The 16,482-nt window shown below is 48.4% G+C and overlaps 1 protein-coding gene across 1 annotated transcript in view; it reads right to left on the bottom strand.

The window, feature by feature from the left end:
• Positions 1–6,330: 6,330 nt before the first annotated feature.
• The window catches only part of SLC27A4 (solute carrier family 27 (fatty acid transporter), member 4), a 20,631-nt gene continuing 10,479 nt past the window's right edge, over positions 6,331–16,482 (bottom strand). The window contains exons 5-13 of the mRNA XM_006834824.1: positions 13,361–13,430; positions 13,171–13,262; positions 12,279–12,388; positions 11,804–12,013; positions 11,549–11,675; positions 10,763–10,900; positions 10,409–10,573; positions 10,180–10,326; positions 6,331–6,907 (exon numbers count right to left, since the gene is read on the bottom strand). Coding sequence (XP_006834887.1) covers positions 6,750–6,907; positions 10,180–10,326; positions 10,409–10,573; positions 10,763–10,900; positions 11,549–11,675; positions 11,804–12,013; positions 12,279–12,388; positions 13,171–13,262; positions 13,361–13,430 — 1,217 coding nt within the window. The 3' untranslated portion in view covers positions 6,331–6,749. The remainder of the gene's footprint in view (positions 6,908–10,179; positions 10,327–10,408; positions 10,574–10,762; positions 10,901–11,548; positions 11,676–11,803; positions 12,014–12,278; positions 12,389–13,170; positions 13,263–13,360; positions 13,431–16,482) is intronic.

Here is a 16,482-nt window from a genome sequence, read left to right as displayed (position 1 = left end):
GGTTCACAGTCCAGTGCTTATCCTACAGCACCACACCAGGAGTCCATACTAAATGTTAAAAAACTAAACCTGAAGTTAAAGGAACTTTGAAAAGGAAACTGACTAGACTGCGCTTGAATCTATCTATCTATCTATCTATCTATCTATCTATCTATCTATCTATCTATCTATCTATCTATATAATAGTCTGACTAAAGGTAACTAGGACTCCTGATGTGGTGCTATAGGATCCGCACTGGACTGTAAATCACAAGGTCAGCAGTTCAAACACACCAGATACTCCTTGGAAACCCTATACAGGGTAACTATGAGTTGGAACCAACTTGGTGACACTTGACAGAGGTAACGAATTGGGTGTGAGGGGAGAGAAACTTCTCAGAGCATTCAAGAAGTGGCATGTACATGCTGGAGCATAAAAGAGGAAGGTAAAAGTTGAGAACAAGGAGCCTGGTAAGAGATGAGACTGAAAAAGCAAGCAGGGGCCTGAATCATAACTTGTAAGCCAGGCAAGTAGTTCAGTCTTTATTCTGAGAGTAGTGGAAGGCTATTGAAGGGTTTTAGGAAGAAATGACATTATTAGAACTGTGTTTTAAAATGTCCTTTCTGGCTATTGTGTGAAGAATGGTTTGGAGAGGAACAAGAAAGGAAACGGAGAATCCACTTGGAACCTATTGCAAAACCCAATGATGAAATGATGGCATAAAGGGAAGGGGACGTTCCATGGGCATGTAGATCACAAGTGCATACCTGAGCTTAGCATTGCTAGAGCTGGTGGTATAGCCTATGGGCAGAATGATGTCATGGCAAGGTATGTAGAGTGCAACCCAGTTTTAGCTCCAGGGCCAACCACTTCCTGATTGAGTTTCTTAGGTAAGTCCCTTGAAAGCTTTGTGCCTCAGTTTCCTCATGTGTAAAATGAGGAAAACTGCCCCTACATCCTAGGGTTATAGTGAGGACAATATGAATTCTTAGTACAATGCTTCTTTCCCTAAAAAGAACTTCTCCCTGTGCCCCCCAACTCAGGGATACCACAAGCAAGAAACCTGGACATTGTTCTTCATTCTCTCTCACCTCCCACATCCTGTCACCAAATTTGCACTAGCCTCCCTTCTAAACTGAGTTTGCAACCCCCAATTCTGCCACCCCCACCCTCATCCATCTCATCATTTCTCACTTGCATCTGCTTCCCTGAGCCGGTTTCATGTATCAGGCACTGTTCCAGGGCACTGGCAAAACAAAACCAGAATAGACCTATTCCTGGTCCTCAAAAAGCCCAAAGGAATCCTGGGGTAAAACAGAAAGGCCCCACATTCTCTGTGCTTTGTGGCTAAGTCATTTCCCCTTCTGGAACTCAGTTTCTCCAACCTGTAAAAATTGTTTGGGACCAAATAGTTTCTTAAGGTCCATTCGGCAAAAATATTCTAAGATTCTTCCATTGGCTTCTAGCTCCTCACAGGCAGAAACCTTGTCTGATTCATCTTTGATCCTTTGCCCATTGGGAGGTTTAATCAATGTTTGCTGAATAAGCAAATGAGTGAAGTGAATGGATGAACAAGCATCATTCTGGTGCTCACAGCCATTCAATGGCCTCTCTTTGCCAACAAGATAAGAATCTATCTACCTAGAAGGCATTCAGCGCCCTTTACAGCCTGATCTCACCCCAAAGTAAGCTCAATCTCTCCTGACCCTGGGAACCACCACTTTCCAGAACAGAAGGGAGATCTAGGGAGGATTTGGAAAAACTTAATCCATTTGACAAACATTCACTGAGCTCCTGTTAAGTGCCAGGCCCAGTGTTGATGCTGGGAACAAGACGAACAAGATCAATGGGTCCCAGTCCTCCTAAGCTGATGTTCTAGGAGAAGCCATGGAGAAATGGACCAGAGAGCACTACTCATGCTATGAAAGGGATGCACAGGGCCTGTGAGCCCCTTCTCCAGGCCTGAAATTAGGGAAGTCTTCCTAAAGGAGTAACATGTAAGCCAAAGTTCACAGGGGATAGTGGGAAGGAGAGGTAAGGATGGAGAAGGCACATCTATATAAGCAGGTGGTCCCCAAGCTTCTCATTGCATATCTCCAGAGACTAGGAACTCACCTGTTCTGGGGATGTCCAGCTCTCTTGTAAAATCCTTCCTTCTCCTTAACTCCAAGCCTACTCTATCCAGTCCTTTAATTAACAATAATTCTTAACATATTATGTTCATTGAGTATTTATTGAATGCCCACTTCATATCTGCCAGGTGCTATACATGCATATCTAATTGATTCCTCACAACTACTCAGTGCGGTGGGGAGGTGGGGACTATTATCATTCCCATTTTTCAGATGAGAACATAGGCTCAGAACTTGGGATATGCCCAGCAACCCCTAAGTGTCAGGCTTCCATTCCAGGTGGTTGTGCCTCCAGGATCCCAGTCCCACCTTACTGACCCTCATTGCTTCTAGTTGGGCTAGGTTCACCCAAAATGCCTTTTCCTCAGATCCACTTGGGCCCCATTTCTTGTCCTCTCCAATAGGCTGGCCAGACTGGACGTTGGCCGCCATCCCTTCTGAAGCTCCTAGGGAGACAATGGCGGGGTCTGCAGGGATACCAGGGGAGGCAAAGGCGCGGGTGCCCCCCTGCCCGCAGCCCTTTGTCTGTCTGCCTGCTACCCTCTCGCGCCCCGGGAGGCTGGGAGGCGCCTCTCACAGGCTTCCTCCTCCCATTCTTGTGCTAATTGGGTGTCAAGCTGAGATCAGTGAGAAAGAAATCCGCCCCGGCTCGGGTTAAACTGCCGCCAAAGACTAGGGCTGAGTCCAGAATATCATTAGGCTCAGAGGAAGCAGGGCCCCCTCCTCAGGCCCCTTTGAAAGTCACTGGGTTACCCCCTCCCTTGCTGCTGCCGTCTCTCTGGGCCCCTCAGAGGTATTTAACCTCCTTCCCAGGAGTTGAAAGTGATACGCCAAGCACTGGCCTGGGCGGCCACTTGGCCACTTGCCTGTTCTGAGGGCGGGATGGACCTCCGGGGTCGCTCCTGGCGAGCCCCTTCGGCCTCCCCGGGTGAAGCAGACAAGTTGCAGATAAGAATAAGAATACCGAGGCTCAGGGAGGGTAGTTTTTTTAAAAAAAACCAGTTCTGCCATTCACAGGTTTTGTGGTCTTTGGGGAGGCTATGGCTCTCTAAGCTTCAGATTCCTCATCTGTCTAATGGGGGATATAAACGGGACCTACTAAGTGTTCTGGACAGAGGTTAATCCTACCCATAGAGCTCTGTGCACATGGTAAGTGCTCAAACATAGTGACCATTAGCAAGAGCTCAAGAAGTGGGTTATGGATTGAAGGATCTGGCTAGAAGGATTTCCTAATGGTGTGCCCTGGAGGTATCCAAGCAGAAGTACCCAGAGGATTAATTTTTCCTGTTTACCTCAACTCTGTTCCCTTCTCCCACTAACCCTGCAGCCTCACAGCACCGGATCTGCCCAGCTGGCCCTTCGCCTCCAGGTTCTTACATTTTGCTGCTCTGGAGATCTCCCCCTTCTGTTCTTGGATAACTCTTCCCTGAAAATCCTTCTTGACTTTTAGCAATTTGATTTTGACTCATAAGGACCCCACAGGAACAGGATTGAAGAACTGCCCCATAAGGTTTCCAAGGCTCTCCTGGGAAACCCTATACAGGGTCACTAACAACAATCTTTAAGGAAGCAGACAGCCACATCTTTCTCCTTCAGAGCAGTTGGTGGGTTCAAGCAAAGTGGTTAATTACTGTGCTAACAGGGCTCCTAATCAGGCTTTTTCCTCTCAGTCTCCTGCCCCCCTGCTGAGGATGGGCTCCCAGAGGGCAAATCAGAAGCTGGGTGTCTATCCTGCTCCCCCTACCTTCCTACTCCCACACAATAGACCTTTACTGTCCCTTCAACAGATGAGCTTACAAGGTGCTATGTTAACCAGCTCTAAATAGATGTGGCGAGAACCTCCCAATAAATTCTGGTGTGGTGCTGTACAATAAGCACTGGACTGCTAACCCCAAGGTCGGCAATTCAAACCCACTAGCTGCTCCTTGAAAATCCTATACATGGTCTCTGTGTCGGAATCGACTAGATGTCACTACATTCCTGCTGCTTCATTCACACTGTGAAGTACTTTCTTTGTGCATGGAGACGACACCCACAGCCAGAAGGGCCAGTCTAACCTAAGAGCTTCAAGGGCTAGTGCCTCCTACCCTCATTATGGGTGGGAGAAGGTCCTGTGTGGAAGTGGAAATTTTAGGCATACTCTGATGTCCTGGTTGTGCTAAGGGTCAGGTGTTAGGCTGCTAACCACAAGGTCAGCAGTTCAAAACCACCAGCTGCTCCTTGGGATAAAGGTGAGGCTGTCTGCTCCTGTAAAGATTTACACCTTGGAGACCCTGTTTAGGGTTGCTCTGATCCAGAATACACTTGATGGCAGTGGAGGGTTTCTTTCTTCCTTTAATGTCTTAACCCTGAACATCTCTCTTTTTCTTCTTTTATCTTGCATGTAGTGAGCAGAGATCAGCACCAGGCTCAGAGCTAAGAGACTTACTTCTATGTATTATCGTCTCATTTTCACAAGTACACAAGCTTGGGAGTCCTTGACCTCCATGTACAGGAGAGGAAACTGAAGCTGACTCTCAAATGGTAGACCTGGGATTTGACTATAGGCCAGACTCCAGAGCTGAAACTCTTAACTACTAACTCCATACAGCTTTTTGGTAACTGAGTTCAACTTTGAGAAGGTACAGGGTCCCCTCAGAGGCTTCTTCTCATCGAAGAGAACTCACTACTGATGTTTAAAGACAGCCACACTGTCAACCAAGCCCAGACCCTTAAAAGCCTGACCAAAAGTTTTCAGAGGTCTGCCATGGGGCCCTCTGGGTTGGGTACCTGCTTGAAGGTGAGGGTGGAGGCTCCTAGCCCCTTCTTGCAATCCTGGGCAAGGCTCAAAGGGCTAGGACTGGATTTTCCAAGCTCTGCGCGCCCTCTGCTGGTAATATTAGGGCACTGCATTTAATCATGCTTTCTCCCAACTCCCTTTTAGCATCTCACTCCAGCTCTGCTTCCCCTTTTCCCTCATCTGAGAGGACCAGATTCCTCTTTCAAAGGTCACTTCCACTTCGAGGCACTCCAGATTTCTCTGCCTGGACACCTTCCATCTGAACCACCGGCTGACCTAGCGTGTGGCCAGCAGAAGGGCAGCTGGACCCCTGGAGCCAGGCTGGAGCTTGTATTGCAACCCCAGCATTTGCTGTGTGACCTGGACCAAGTGACTCAAAATCTTCACATTCTGGTTCTTTCCTAGAAAAGCCCATTTGTAATACCCCCCTCATAGACTTGTGGTTAAGGGCTAAACAGTGAAGCTAAAGCACCGGGTGTGCCCTCTGTCATGGGTTGGGTGGCTCTTTCCCATTAAGCTGTGAGTTTCTCCACTGGATGTCAAGGGGCTCTCAGTGGCACTGCTGACAGTGTGGCTTGGTAAACACTCTCCTCCAGAAACTTCTGGACTTTGCATGGGCCTGCTTAGGCAGCCTGCTCTGGCTCTCACAGCCCCCTGGGCTAACTTCTCTAGCACCTAAGTAACTAGGGACATGGACCCCAAACGAAGTGAAGAGCATGAGCAAGGGTCTGGAGGTGGGACCCTGCCCTAAGTTAGGGTTTTCCCTTCAAAGACTCTTAACAGTGCCTTCACCATAATGGAGCTAAATGGGTCCTTTAGTTCTCTGAAGGCGCTTAAGTGATTCCTTCCATTTCACAGTTGAGGAAACTGAGTCATTTGCTCAAGGCCACAAACTTATCAGCAAGAGGTGATTCTGGACTTTCAAGTCCAACACTGTTGATCACCTGACCAGACTCAGATGGGAACTGTCTGTCAGAGACATGAGACTGAGGACAAGGGCGGTAACATACTCCATGCCAGAATCTTAGGGTTTAAGTGGATGAATGGATGAGTGGGTAGATAGGTCAGGAGGGAGAGGCCCAGTAGAGCCTGAAAACAGGCTGGGGGTGGAGTGAGCTCAGGTGGCATGCACACAGCCTAGGGGGAGTCAAGGCAGAGTTTATTGGCCCCTGAGCCTCCCACCCTGTTCCTCCTCCTCTCAGAGCCAGGCCAGGACTGAGATGGAGACGGTGACATGGGCAGACCCACAAAGACAGAAAAGCCCTGTCTGAGGGACAGCCAGGCAGCGACCCGAGAGGAAGATGAGAGGAGGAGAGAAGGGATGCTCTGTCCAGGTCTCAGGCCACGGACAGGGCAGTTGGGGCCATGCCAGCTCCTCCTCCTACTCTCCTGAAGGCTCTGTCAGGGCTGAGTGACACTTGGGGCTCTTTGGCCACCTGACCAGCTGGACCACTGCTGCTCCCATCTACTCTGCTGGCTTCCTGAGTCTGGCAGCTTCTGCCTTGGTCCCAATTAGGGGTGTCTGCTAGCTGGGGAGAGCCTGGTGACCCCTCCACCTCTCTCTGCCCTAACCCAAGACATCATCCTGAGGGAGCCCAGTCAGTCTCAGCCTGGGGCCCGGAGGACCTCCCAGCCTTGGAGACATAACACAGACCTGAGGCTTTCACAGAAAACCTCTGGCGGGAGTGGGGGAGGTGGCAGTGAGTCACTTGGCAGTTTTTAAGGGAGGGGATCAGCACCTCGGGGGTGGAGGTGCTAGACCCTGCTTGCTTTGGTCTGGCATCACCCAGGACCCCTCTGGGTGGGAGCTGGGGCTCTGAATCCAGCATCCACTGGCCCACAGAGGGACACGGGCAAATCACAGCTTCTCCTCGCCTGCCTGGATGCGGGTGTAGGCTTCTTGGTCCAGCGGGATGTAGCGGCCTTTCCGGCTGTCCAGATAGAACAGTGGGTCTTTCACAACAGCTGGGTCAAAGCCCTCCTTCCGCAGCTCTGCCTTCTGGAACTTGTAGGTCCCTGGGGGAGTAGGGGAGACAAGAGAGAAGAAAATCAGATGGTGCAGGGCAGAGACTCAAACTCCCAAGATCCCAACCTCCAGTGCTGAGGAGGAATAAGAAGGAAGAAGGGTTGGAAAGAAAGCAGAAAAAGGGGAAGGGAGGGATTAGGGGGCATAGTCCACCTAAGGATGCCTTGAAGTGCTTGACCTGAGATAATCTTTCAATTTTAACTTGAAAATATCCCCTGAAATCGCTTTAAATAAATCGTTGTTAAGTGCCCTTGAGTTGGTTCCAACTCATAGCGACACTGTACAGGATTTCCCAGGAGCAGTTGGTGGGTTTGAACCATCGACTTCGTTGTTCGCAGTTCAGTGCTGATCCCACAGCGCCACACCTCAGCTTAATAAGTAAAGGACGGATGTCTGGCTTAAGCATTGTGCTCCCTTAAAGTGCAATGTATATGGGATCAAACGGACAATAACAAACAGTTCACAAGGTCAGGTGAGATGCTGAGGGAACAGTGAGCTTATCTAATAGTGGTACAATTATGTGAAAATGATAATGACAATAACTGCAAAACTTGGAGAATGTGATTGTTGTAACAAGTGTACATGTAGAATGTATTGAATTGGTACGTGTTCCACTGTGCTAATTTTCACACACACATGAATGCGCCATCTGTTACATTATGTGCTGCTTCTACGAGTAACCCTATTAAGCAGGGCAGGGGACAGGCCAGACTGTGTCACCACTACCTCAATTTTGCAGATGGAGAAACTGAGGACTGAAGAAGGGAAACCACTTGCTCACTGAGCAGGAAGCAGAACTTGGGTCTTATAACTGTGATGGTTCCTTTTATGTGAGTGCCTACAGTGTACAGGTATGGTCTCATCTAATTCGTACATTAATCTCTCGAGGGTGGTGCTCAGCTGTATTTTATATGTTTTAACCCTGGTGTGGTGCTGTGGATTAATGCACTGGACTGCGACATCGGTTTGAACTGCAAGGTTGGTGGTTCAAGCTCCCCAGCTGCTCCTCGGAAACCCTATACAGGGTCGCTATGGGTCAGAACCGACTCGACGGTACTTAACAACAAGAATCCTGGTGTGGTACTGTAGAATAAGTACTGGACTGCTAACCACAAGGTTAGCGGTTCAAACCCACCAGCCGCACCTCAGAAACCCTATAAAGAGTCGCTATGAGTTGGAACCAACTTAACAGCATATAACAACTACCACCACCCTCACTTGACTTTGAACTGGCCTTATAACTTTCTTGTGCCAATAGAATGTGGCAGAAATAAATGTTGTGGGGGTTCTGAATGAGTCTAGGCCTCAAAGAGTTTTGAAGCTTCTGCCCCACCTTCTCGGGGGTGCCCGGAGAAGAGTGCATCAGCTTTTTGAAGATGAGAAGCCATATGAATCAGAGATGAGTCACTCCAGCTAAGACCTGCTAGACTGTCACTGTCCAAATGATAGCCACTGGCCATACGGTAGGCATAACATGGACATGAAACTTTCACAGAAAAATTCTGGAAAGGGCAGGAGAAGCAACAGTGAGTCACTTGGAAGTTTTAAAATTCAAATTCAATTGAATGAAACAAAATTTTTAATTCAATTCCCCCATTACACTGCTCACATTTCAAGTGCTTAAGAGGCATGCAGGCCTAGCAGTAAGCTACCACGTTGGACAGATCAGATACAGAACATTTTCATCACCACAGAACGTTTCGCCAAAAAGCAACGTACAATCTACCCGCTGAGCTGAGGCCATCTTTGACCACTCAGCTCCAGATGAGTCACCAGTTGACTGCTAAGAACGGTTGCTCTCCCCAGCTAGCAGACACCCCTAAGTGGGATGAAGGCTGAACTTAGCCTCAAAATCATTGGACCAGAGAATCATGAGGAAGGAAAGTGACTGTTTAGAGCAGTAAGTTTTGGGGTGGTCTGTTCTACAGCAAGATGAATCTTAAACCCTAGGACTGATAGTACCCCTAGAATAGAGAGAAGTCACCATTGTTCAATCCTGGGGGAGATTGCAGTTCAGCACCAGTGACCCCATCCAGCGCTACAATCTACAATGGGAAGGCTAGGCCAGGACTGAGGAGAGTAGAGGAAGGTCTGGGTACCAGCTTCAGCACGTCCTGCCCACCAAAGAACTGAGCTTCAGGAGGCCAGAGCTGGGAGGATGGAACTGCTCTGCTGGCTGACAGTGGCCACACCACTCGGCTTATACCACGGCTACTGTGGCAGCCCCTCATTCATCTCCCTGCCTATAGCCCTCTGCAAGCCTCCACAGCAGCCAGAGAGCTTTGCAGAACACACATCTGACCAGGATACTACCCTACACAAACTTTTTGGTAGCTCCCTACTGCCCATGGGGTATTCCAAATCCCCACACTGGCCCACAAGACCCTGGGTTCTGGTCCCTGCTAGTCTCTCTGTCCCATCTCACTCCACTCCACTACTCCAGCCTTCAGGGTTTCCTTTCATTCCTTCTCGCCTTGAGAACTTCATACTTGCTGTTCCCACAGTGGGAAAACCTCCCACTCCCCTAAAATCTTCCCTTTCATTCAAGTCTCAGTTTAAATGTCACTCCTCATGGGAGCCTCTCAGCCATTCCAGCAGTAGGCCAAACCCCTATCATTCAGTTTTCTGACAACCCAATTTTCTGTATTCCAATCATCATCTTTGGAACTCCTTGCCCTATGGCTTCCTTCCTCACTGTTCTAGAAGTTCTAAGAAAGCAAAGGTTCTGCTAGAAGTTTTACCTTTATCCCTAAGGCTTAGCATGTTGCCTGACATATTGTAGGTATTCAAGAAATATATGTCCCACTAAGTAGTCCTAGTGTAGCATTATAGGATAAGCACTGGACTACTAACCATAAGGTTGGCAGTTCAAACTCACCAGCTCCTTGAAAACCCTATATAGGGTCACTATGAGTCGGAACGAACTAGATGGCACATAACAACAAGGAGTCCTAGTAGCACAGTGGGCTAAGCATTAGGCCAACCCAAGGTTTAGGATGAGGCTGCCTGCTCCTATAAAGATTTACCATCTTGGAAATCCTAGGGAGCAGTTCTACTCTGCCCTCCAGAGTTCCTATGAGTCAGAAGTTTTGTAATTATTGAACAGGTGAACCTCGCTCTCTAAGGTTCAGGCTCTCATCTGATCAACTCCTTGGCAAAGCTATGGCTGGTGGTCAAATGATGGCTACCTAGGCCTCTTAAGAAGGAAACCAGAAGGGACCTAGATCTGGAGCCTGGAAGTTGAGTAGGGTTGGGGACAGACCTGTCTTGTGTAGCTCATGCAGGAATCGCAGGAAAATGGGGCGGGCATATAGGGGCAGCTCCTTTTCCAGGACCTTCGCAAAGTGTTCCAGGTCACAGGTATCAGTGGGTTTGGCCACAGCAGCCATGCCAGCTCGGCCCTCAGTTCCTGGGGGGCAGTAAGGTAGACAGTGAGAGGCTCATGGGATTGGAGGCCTGGCCACATGTGCCCCCAACCTCCCTACACGTACCTGGCACCTCAACGCCATACACTGCCACATCAGCCATGTCCAGCAGACGGCTGAGTATGCCTTCCACCTCGGTGGTGGACACGTTCTCCCCCTTCCAGCGGAATGTGTCCCCAGTGCGGTCTCGGAAGTACAGGTAGCCCAGCTCGTCCATCACCAGCACATCGCCTAGTGGGGAGTTGTGAGAGGCAGGGCTTGGGCCTGTCCCTGCTCTGCACACAGAGGTCTAACCCAGGCTCTCCCGACTGGGTCTCAACATAAGGGCTGGCCCTAGGGGAGTCCTGAAGAGGTGTTCTCGGAGGTAGAGAAGGTCCCCTCATTCCTTCCTACCCCGGGCTGGGGAGACAGCATACCCACCAGTGAGGTAGGCCTGGTCCCCCTTCTTGAAGACATCCTTGGCGATCTTCTTGTTGTTGGCACCCTGGTTGAGGTAGCCGTCAAAGCGGCGCAAGGGGTCCTTCTGGATAATGCGGCCCACCAGCTGGCCTGGCTCACCTGGGGGTTGGGAGAGTGGACTCAGATCCATCTGTTCTTTCCGCCCCCCAATGCACACTGTGCTATGAACTCACTCCTAGTCACACTGCTTTTCCATGAAAACACCCCATTTCTCCCCTAGCCTAGGAATGCCTGAGGGCAGCAAGCGGACTTTGGCATTTCTGACACACACACAAGGAAGCAAATGGACGGCCAACTCTATATGAACAGTCTAACACAAAGTCAGCACTTACTGGGTCCTCCATCGTGCCTGGCTCTGCAAAGAGAACTTTCTGCTACATTTTTACCATGCTTAACCCTCAAGCTGACCTGATAAAGGAGTGCTATTATGGTACCCATGAATGACTTGCCCATATAACAGAGCTAAGTGTCTGAGCCAGGATCATGCTAGGTGGCCCAGAGTCCTCTCAAGCCAACATGAAAATAAATGAATGGACTGGTAGATAGATAGGACAGTGAATGAATGAATGAATGAATGAATGAATGAATGAAAAATGAATGACTTGTAGCCCTAAGTGAAGAGGTGACTGATGGCCAGAACTGATGGTCACTGGTTGCAGCAGGGCTCCCCCGCCACCCACAGTTGTCCCACCTCCCTCCTAGGCCAATCCCTCCCCCACCAGCCCCCAACTTTAACCCTAGGCAGACCTGGTTGGCAGGAAATGCAAACGCCATCAGGCCCCCGTATCAGCTCCATAGTATCCTCATTGACACGTACCAGCCGGATGGGGTACACGAAGGAGAGGATGCGGCTGTTAAAGCCACAGGCCCCCACCTGCGAAGGTCAAGATGTGGGTCTGACTCAGGGAAGAGTGCTCTGGCCGCACCATCCCATGCTAGAACTCTGTCCTTCCCTCTGTCCTCCCAGTGCTTTCCATGGTGTATCCCCAACCTGGGCCGCACCTGGCTGTCGAAGTTGCCCAAGCTGCAGTTGCACTCAGTGGCCCCATAGAACTCGGCCACCTGGGGGATATGAAAGCGACTGGAAAAGCTGGTCCAGATGGATTGCCGGAGGCCATTGCCTATCGCCATGCGCACCTGGTGCTTGTTTTCTGCCTCCCGGGGTGGCTGGTTGAGGAGGTAGCGGCACAGCTCGCCAATGTACTGCACAATCTGGGGGTGGTCTTGGTGTGATTCCAGTCCCCTGAGTTCACCACCTCCCAATCGCCAAGCCTGTACCCCGACTAGGCCTTTTCCCCAAGGGCTAGCTTTCCCTCCATGGTCTTCAGTCTCCTCATCTGGACAAGACGAAGGCCCTGAATGCATGGGTGACCCTTATCTGAATGACACCTCAGCTGTAAGACAGGTGTCCCCAAAGTGGGGTAGTGGGAGGGCAACAAGGGGACAGGGACAGCTCATTTTCCTCCCTTTCACTCACTGTACAGTTGTACTTGACACAATCGTCCCAGAACCGTGAGGCCGAGAACTTCTTCCGGATCACCACTGTCATGCCATGGAGCAAGCATTGTCCAATTCCCACAATGTTTCCTGAAGGCACAGGGTAAACCCCAGAGGTCAGGGAGACAGGACACCTTTCCCTCCAGAACCTCCTTTTAGCCATACCTGCCTCCAAACAGGCCCCTTCTCCTGGTCGCTCCCTTTTCTCTCTACTTAAACTGATCACAACTCTCCCCTGATCCTTAGAGCCAATGGGTATCCAGGGCACACTCATCAGATTCTCTCCCAGGTCTCCAGATGGCCCTAAACCCCTACTCCCCTACCCACAACGCTGCCATTCAATCAAGAGGACCGACCACACATGTGTCTAGGGGCTCCTCCTCGAGGACTTTCCAGGGCCCCCACCACTGGGCTCTTCCTTTGTACTGAGCCCCTGCTCCCTGCCATCCTCGACACTCACCATACCATTGCATGTATTAGAGTTAGGTGGGTTCCCATCATGCATCCTGCCCCAAACTCACACACCTGACTCGAAGCACCTTCAAGGACAGGAACTCTATCTACTCAATCTGTATCTAGCTCTGCCTCCAAGTCCCTGAGACAAGTAGCAGTGCTGTGCACATCTGTGGAAGGAAAACCATCAGACCTGCCTGCCAGGCACCCGGTGGGACACTGCCACATACACCCTGAAGCTGCCTGGCCATCTTATTTAACAGATCATGAGACAACGTGGAATCAACGGTAGTGCTGCATTTGAACTCATATATGACCCTAAGCCCTAAGCCTTAAGCTCATACGTTTTCACTACAACATGCTGACAGTGGAGGACTTAGGACTGGTGCTGGAGGTTGAGGGGGTTGGACCAGGATTACCTGCTGAGTGATAGAGGGGTAGACAATCATAGACGATGTCATCCGGCCGCATGCGGAATCCATAGTACACCAGGGCAGCCATTCGGTAATACCTGGAAGGGGAGAGAGTGGAAGGACTCAGTGGGCCCCTTGAAAAGCAGGAGGATAGGCTCACAGGCCTACCTACCCATCCCAGGTTCCTGGTCCTTACCTGCTATGTACCACAATGGCAGCTTTTGGCAGCCCAGTGGTGCCTGATGTGTAGATATAGAAGAGCTTATCTGTCAGAGAAAGAGACAGGCAGCTGTGAGATGGGGTAACAGAGCCTCTGGACTGTGACTGGCCCAGGGCTGGGCACAGACTCAGACACAAACAGATGCCTGCTTGTGTGCATCCTATTCCCATCAACCCTCTTCCAGGAAGCCTACTCTGATGACTCCAGAAACTGCACTCTGCTCTCCCACCAGCACCTAGATACTCAACAAGTATTTGCTGGACCCTCACGCTGCACCAGACCCTAGGGAGACATCAGTGACAAAGAGGGCACAGTAGCTGCCTGCCCTCAAGGAGGTCACAGTTGAATGGGACAGTCAGATGTGTATATAGGCAATTCCAATACTGAGCACAAAGAGCTGGGAGGAAGGTGGGAAGAAGCACAGGGCCTGTTAAAACACAGCAGAGACGCTTGACCCAAGTTTGAGGGAGGGGAAGTGGCATCAGAATGAGCATTCAGAAAGAGGGGATACCTATGCCTCCTTCTTAGAGCATGGGCGCTGTTGCTGTTAAGTGCCATTGAGTTAGTTCTGTATAGGATTTCTGAGGAGTAGCTGGTAGGTTTGAACTGTCAACCTTGTGGTCAGAAATTCAATGCTTATCCTATAACAACACTCAAAGTGGGGTGTTCCAGATAGAAGGGCAAGGGCAGCTTTTGCACCAGTGACCATTTATTTATTCCACCCTTCTTCCTTGAACAGTATAGTTTGTGATGGTAGAGGTGTTGTTAAGGGTGTCAAGTCAACTCCAACTCATAGCAACCCTGAGCACAACACAACAAAACTCTATTGGGTCCTGAGCCATCCTCACAATTGTTGTTATGTCTAAATCCAATATGGAAGCCACTGTGTCAATCCATCTTGTTGGGGGTCTTCCTCTTTTTGCTGACCCTCTACTTTACCAAGTATGATGTTCTTCTCCAGGGACTGGTACCTCCTGATAACATTTCCAAGGTAGAGAGACGCAATATTTCTAATGAGCATTCTGGTTGTGCTTCTTCCAAGACAGATGTTTGTTCTTTTGGCAGTCTGTAGTACTTTCAATGTTCTTCACCAACACCATAAATTCAAATGTATCAGTTCTTGTCCAGTGTTCCTTATTCATTGTCCAGCTTTCACATGTATATGAGATGACTGAAAATATCATGGTTTGGGTCAGGCACCTTAGTTCTCAGTGACATCTTTGCTCTTTAACACTTTAAAGGTCTTTTGCAGCAGATGTGCCCAATATAGTATGTCCTTTGATTTCCTGACTGCTGCTTCCATTAGCACTGATTGTGGGCCCAAGGAAACTGAAATCCTTGGCAACTTCAATATTTTATCCATTTATCATAATGTTATTTATTGGTCCAGTTGTGAGAATTTTTTATTTTCTTTGAGTTCTATACTGAACTCAATACTGAATGTGGTAATTTTCTCCAGTAAGTGCTTCAAGTCCTCTTTGCTTTCAGCAAGCAAAGTTTTGTTATCTGCATATCACAAGTTGTTAATGAGCCTTCTTCCAATCCAGATGCAGGACCAGATGATGAGTGATTCGTGAGTGCTTCAATCATTTGCTGAAACTTCTCTTTGTATTCCATCACTCCTGAAAGCTTGTTTTTCATTAATGCCTTCAGTGTAGTTTGGACATCTTCCTTCAACGCTATCGATTCTTTTTTTTAACTTTTTATTGTAAATTGAATAGAGGTTTACAGACAAGATGATCCATTTTACATTCAACAAATCATACACTTTGTTTCATCTCAATGATTGCAATCCCCTTCATGCAACAGCAGTAATCCTGCTTCTTCCCTGTCATTCCTATTTCCATTTTGCCCATTGTCCCATCCTTCTCAACTTTGTCCTTACGTACATGTTGCCTGTTTGATTTTGAATGAGTGACTGCTCCATCATTCACAGTGAGTATACCTTAGTAGAGTTGTTGTCCCCACTATATACATATACCTATCTGTTGCTTGGCTGAAAGCTGGTCCATGAAAGTAAGTTCCTTTCCAGACCTGAAGGGTGGTCAAGGGCCACAGTCTCCGATTCCTCCAGTCTTTATGACCAGTAAGCCTGGCCTTTTTTAAAAATAATTTTGTGTTTTGTTCCACATATTCTGCCACTATATCCGGTACTTTTTAATGTGATTTCTTTGAGAGTGGTGGGAAGTGGTAGCTGGGCACCATCTAGTTCTTCTGGTCTCAGAGTCATGGAGACTGATGTTCACATTAGTTCATGGGACTCACTGATTCCAAGAATCTTCAATTCTCATCACTCTTCTTTCTTCTGCACATGGAGAGACCAATAGCTGTACCTTATATAGCCATTCATGAGTTTTTGATATCCCAGAGGCTACTCACCAAAGTAGGGTGCAGAACATTGTCTTTGTGAACTATGCTATGCTAATAGACCATGGTGTCCCCTGAGCCTATACTCCTGAGCCAATTACTCTTTGCCTTAAGATGTTTGCTAATATCTAAGAGGTTTTCATCACTTTTCCTGTTGTGTTTTCAGGAAAGGTACTCATGTACCAATATCCTCTTTCAAACTTTTACATATCTTCGGGATATAAATATATATATACTAATGGTGTGGCATTGAAGGATCAGCATTGTACTACAAAATATAATGTCAGCAGCTCAAACTTACCAGCTGCTCCTTGGAGTCAGAATCAACTTGACGGCACTTAACAACAAACAACAATATATACATATACATATCAGTCATGAGGTACAACACTATCTGTGATAGGATAATATCTATGCTCCTACAGGGAAGCCCAGTTAATACCACTATTATTCAAATTTACGTACCAACCGCTAAAGCCAGTGAGGATGAAATAGAAAAATTCTACCAACTTCTTCAATCTGAAATTGATCAAACATGCAATCAAAATGCATTATTGATCATTACCGGTGATTGGAATGCAAAGGTTGGGAGCAAAGAGGAAGGATCAGTAGTTGGAAAATATGGCCTTGATGATAGAAATGATGCTGGAGAATGCATGATAGAATTCTGCAAAATCAATGATTTGTTCATTTCAAATACCTTCATTAGACAGCATAAGAGATGACTATAC

The sequence above is a fragment of the Chrysochloris asiatica genome, unplaced genomic scaffold (genome assembly GCF_000296735.1).
Source record: "Chrysochloris asiatica unplaced genomic scaffold, ChrAsi1.0 scaffold00014, whole genome shotgun sequence".
NCBI lineage: Eukaryota > Metazoa > Chordata > Mammalia > Afrosoricida > Chrysochloridae > Chrysochloris > Chrysochloris asiatica.
Note: the sequence above shows the minus strand (reverse complement) of the source record. Positions and strands in the feature narration are given on the sequence as shown.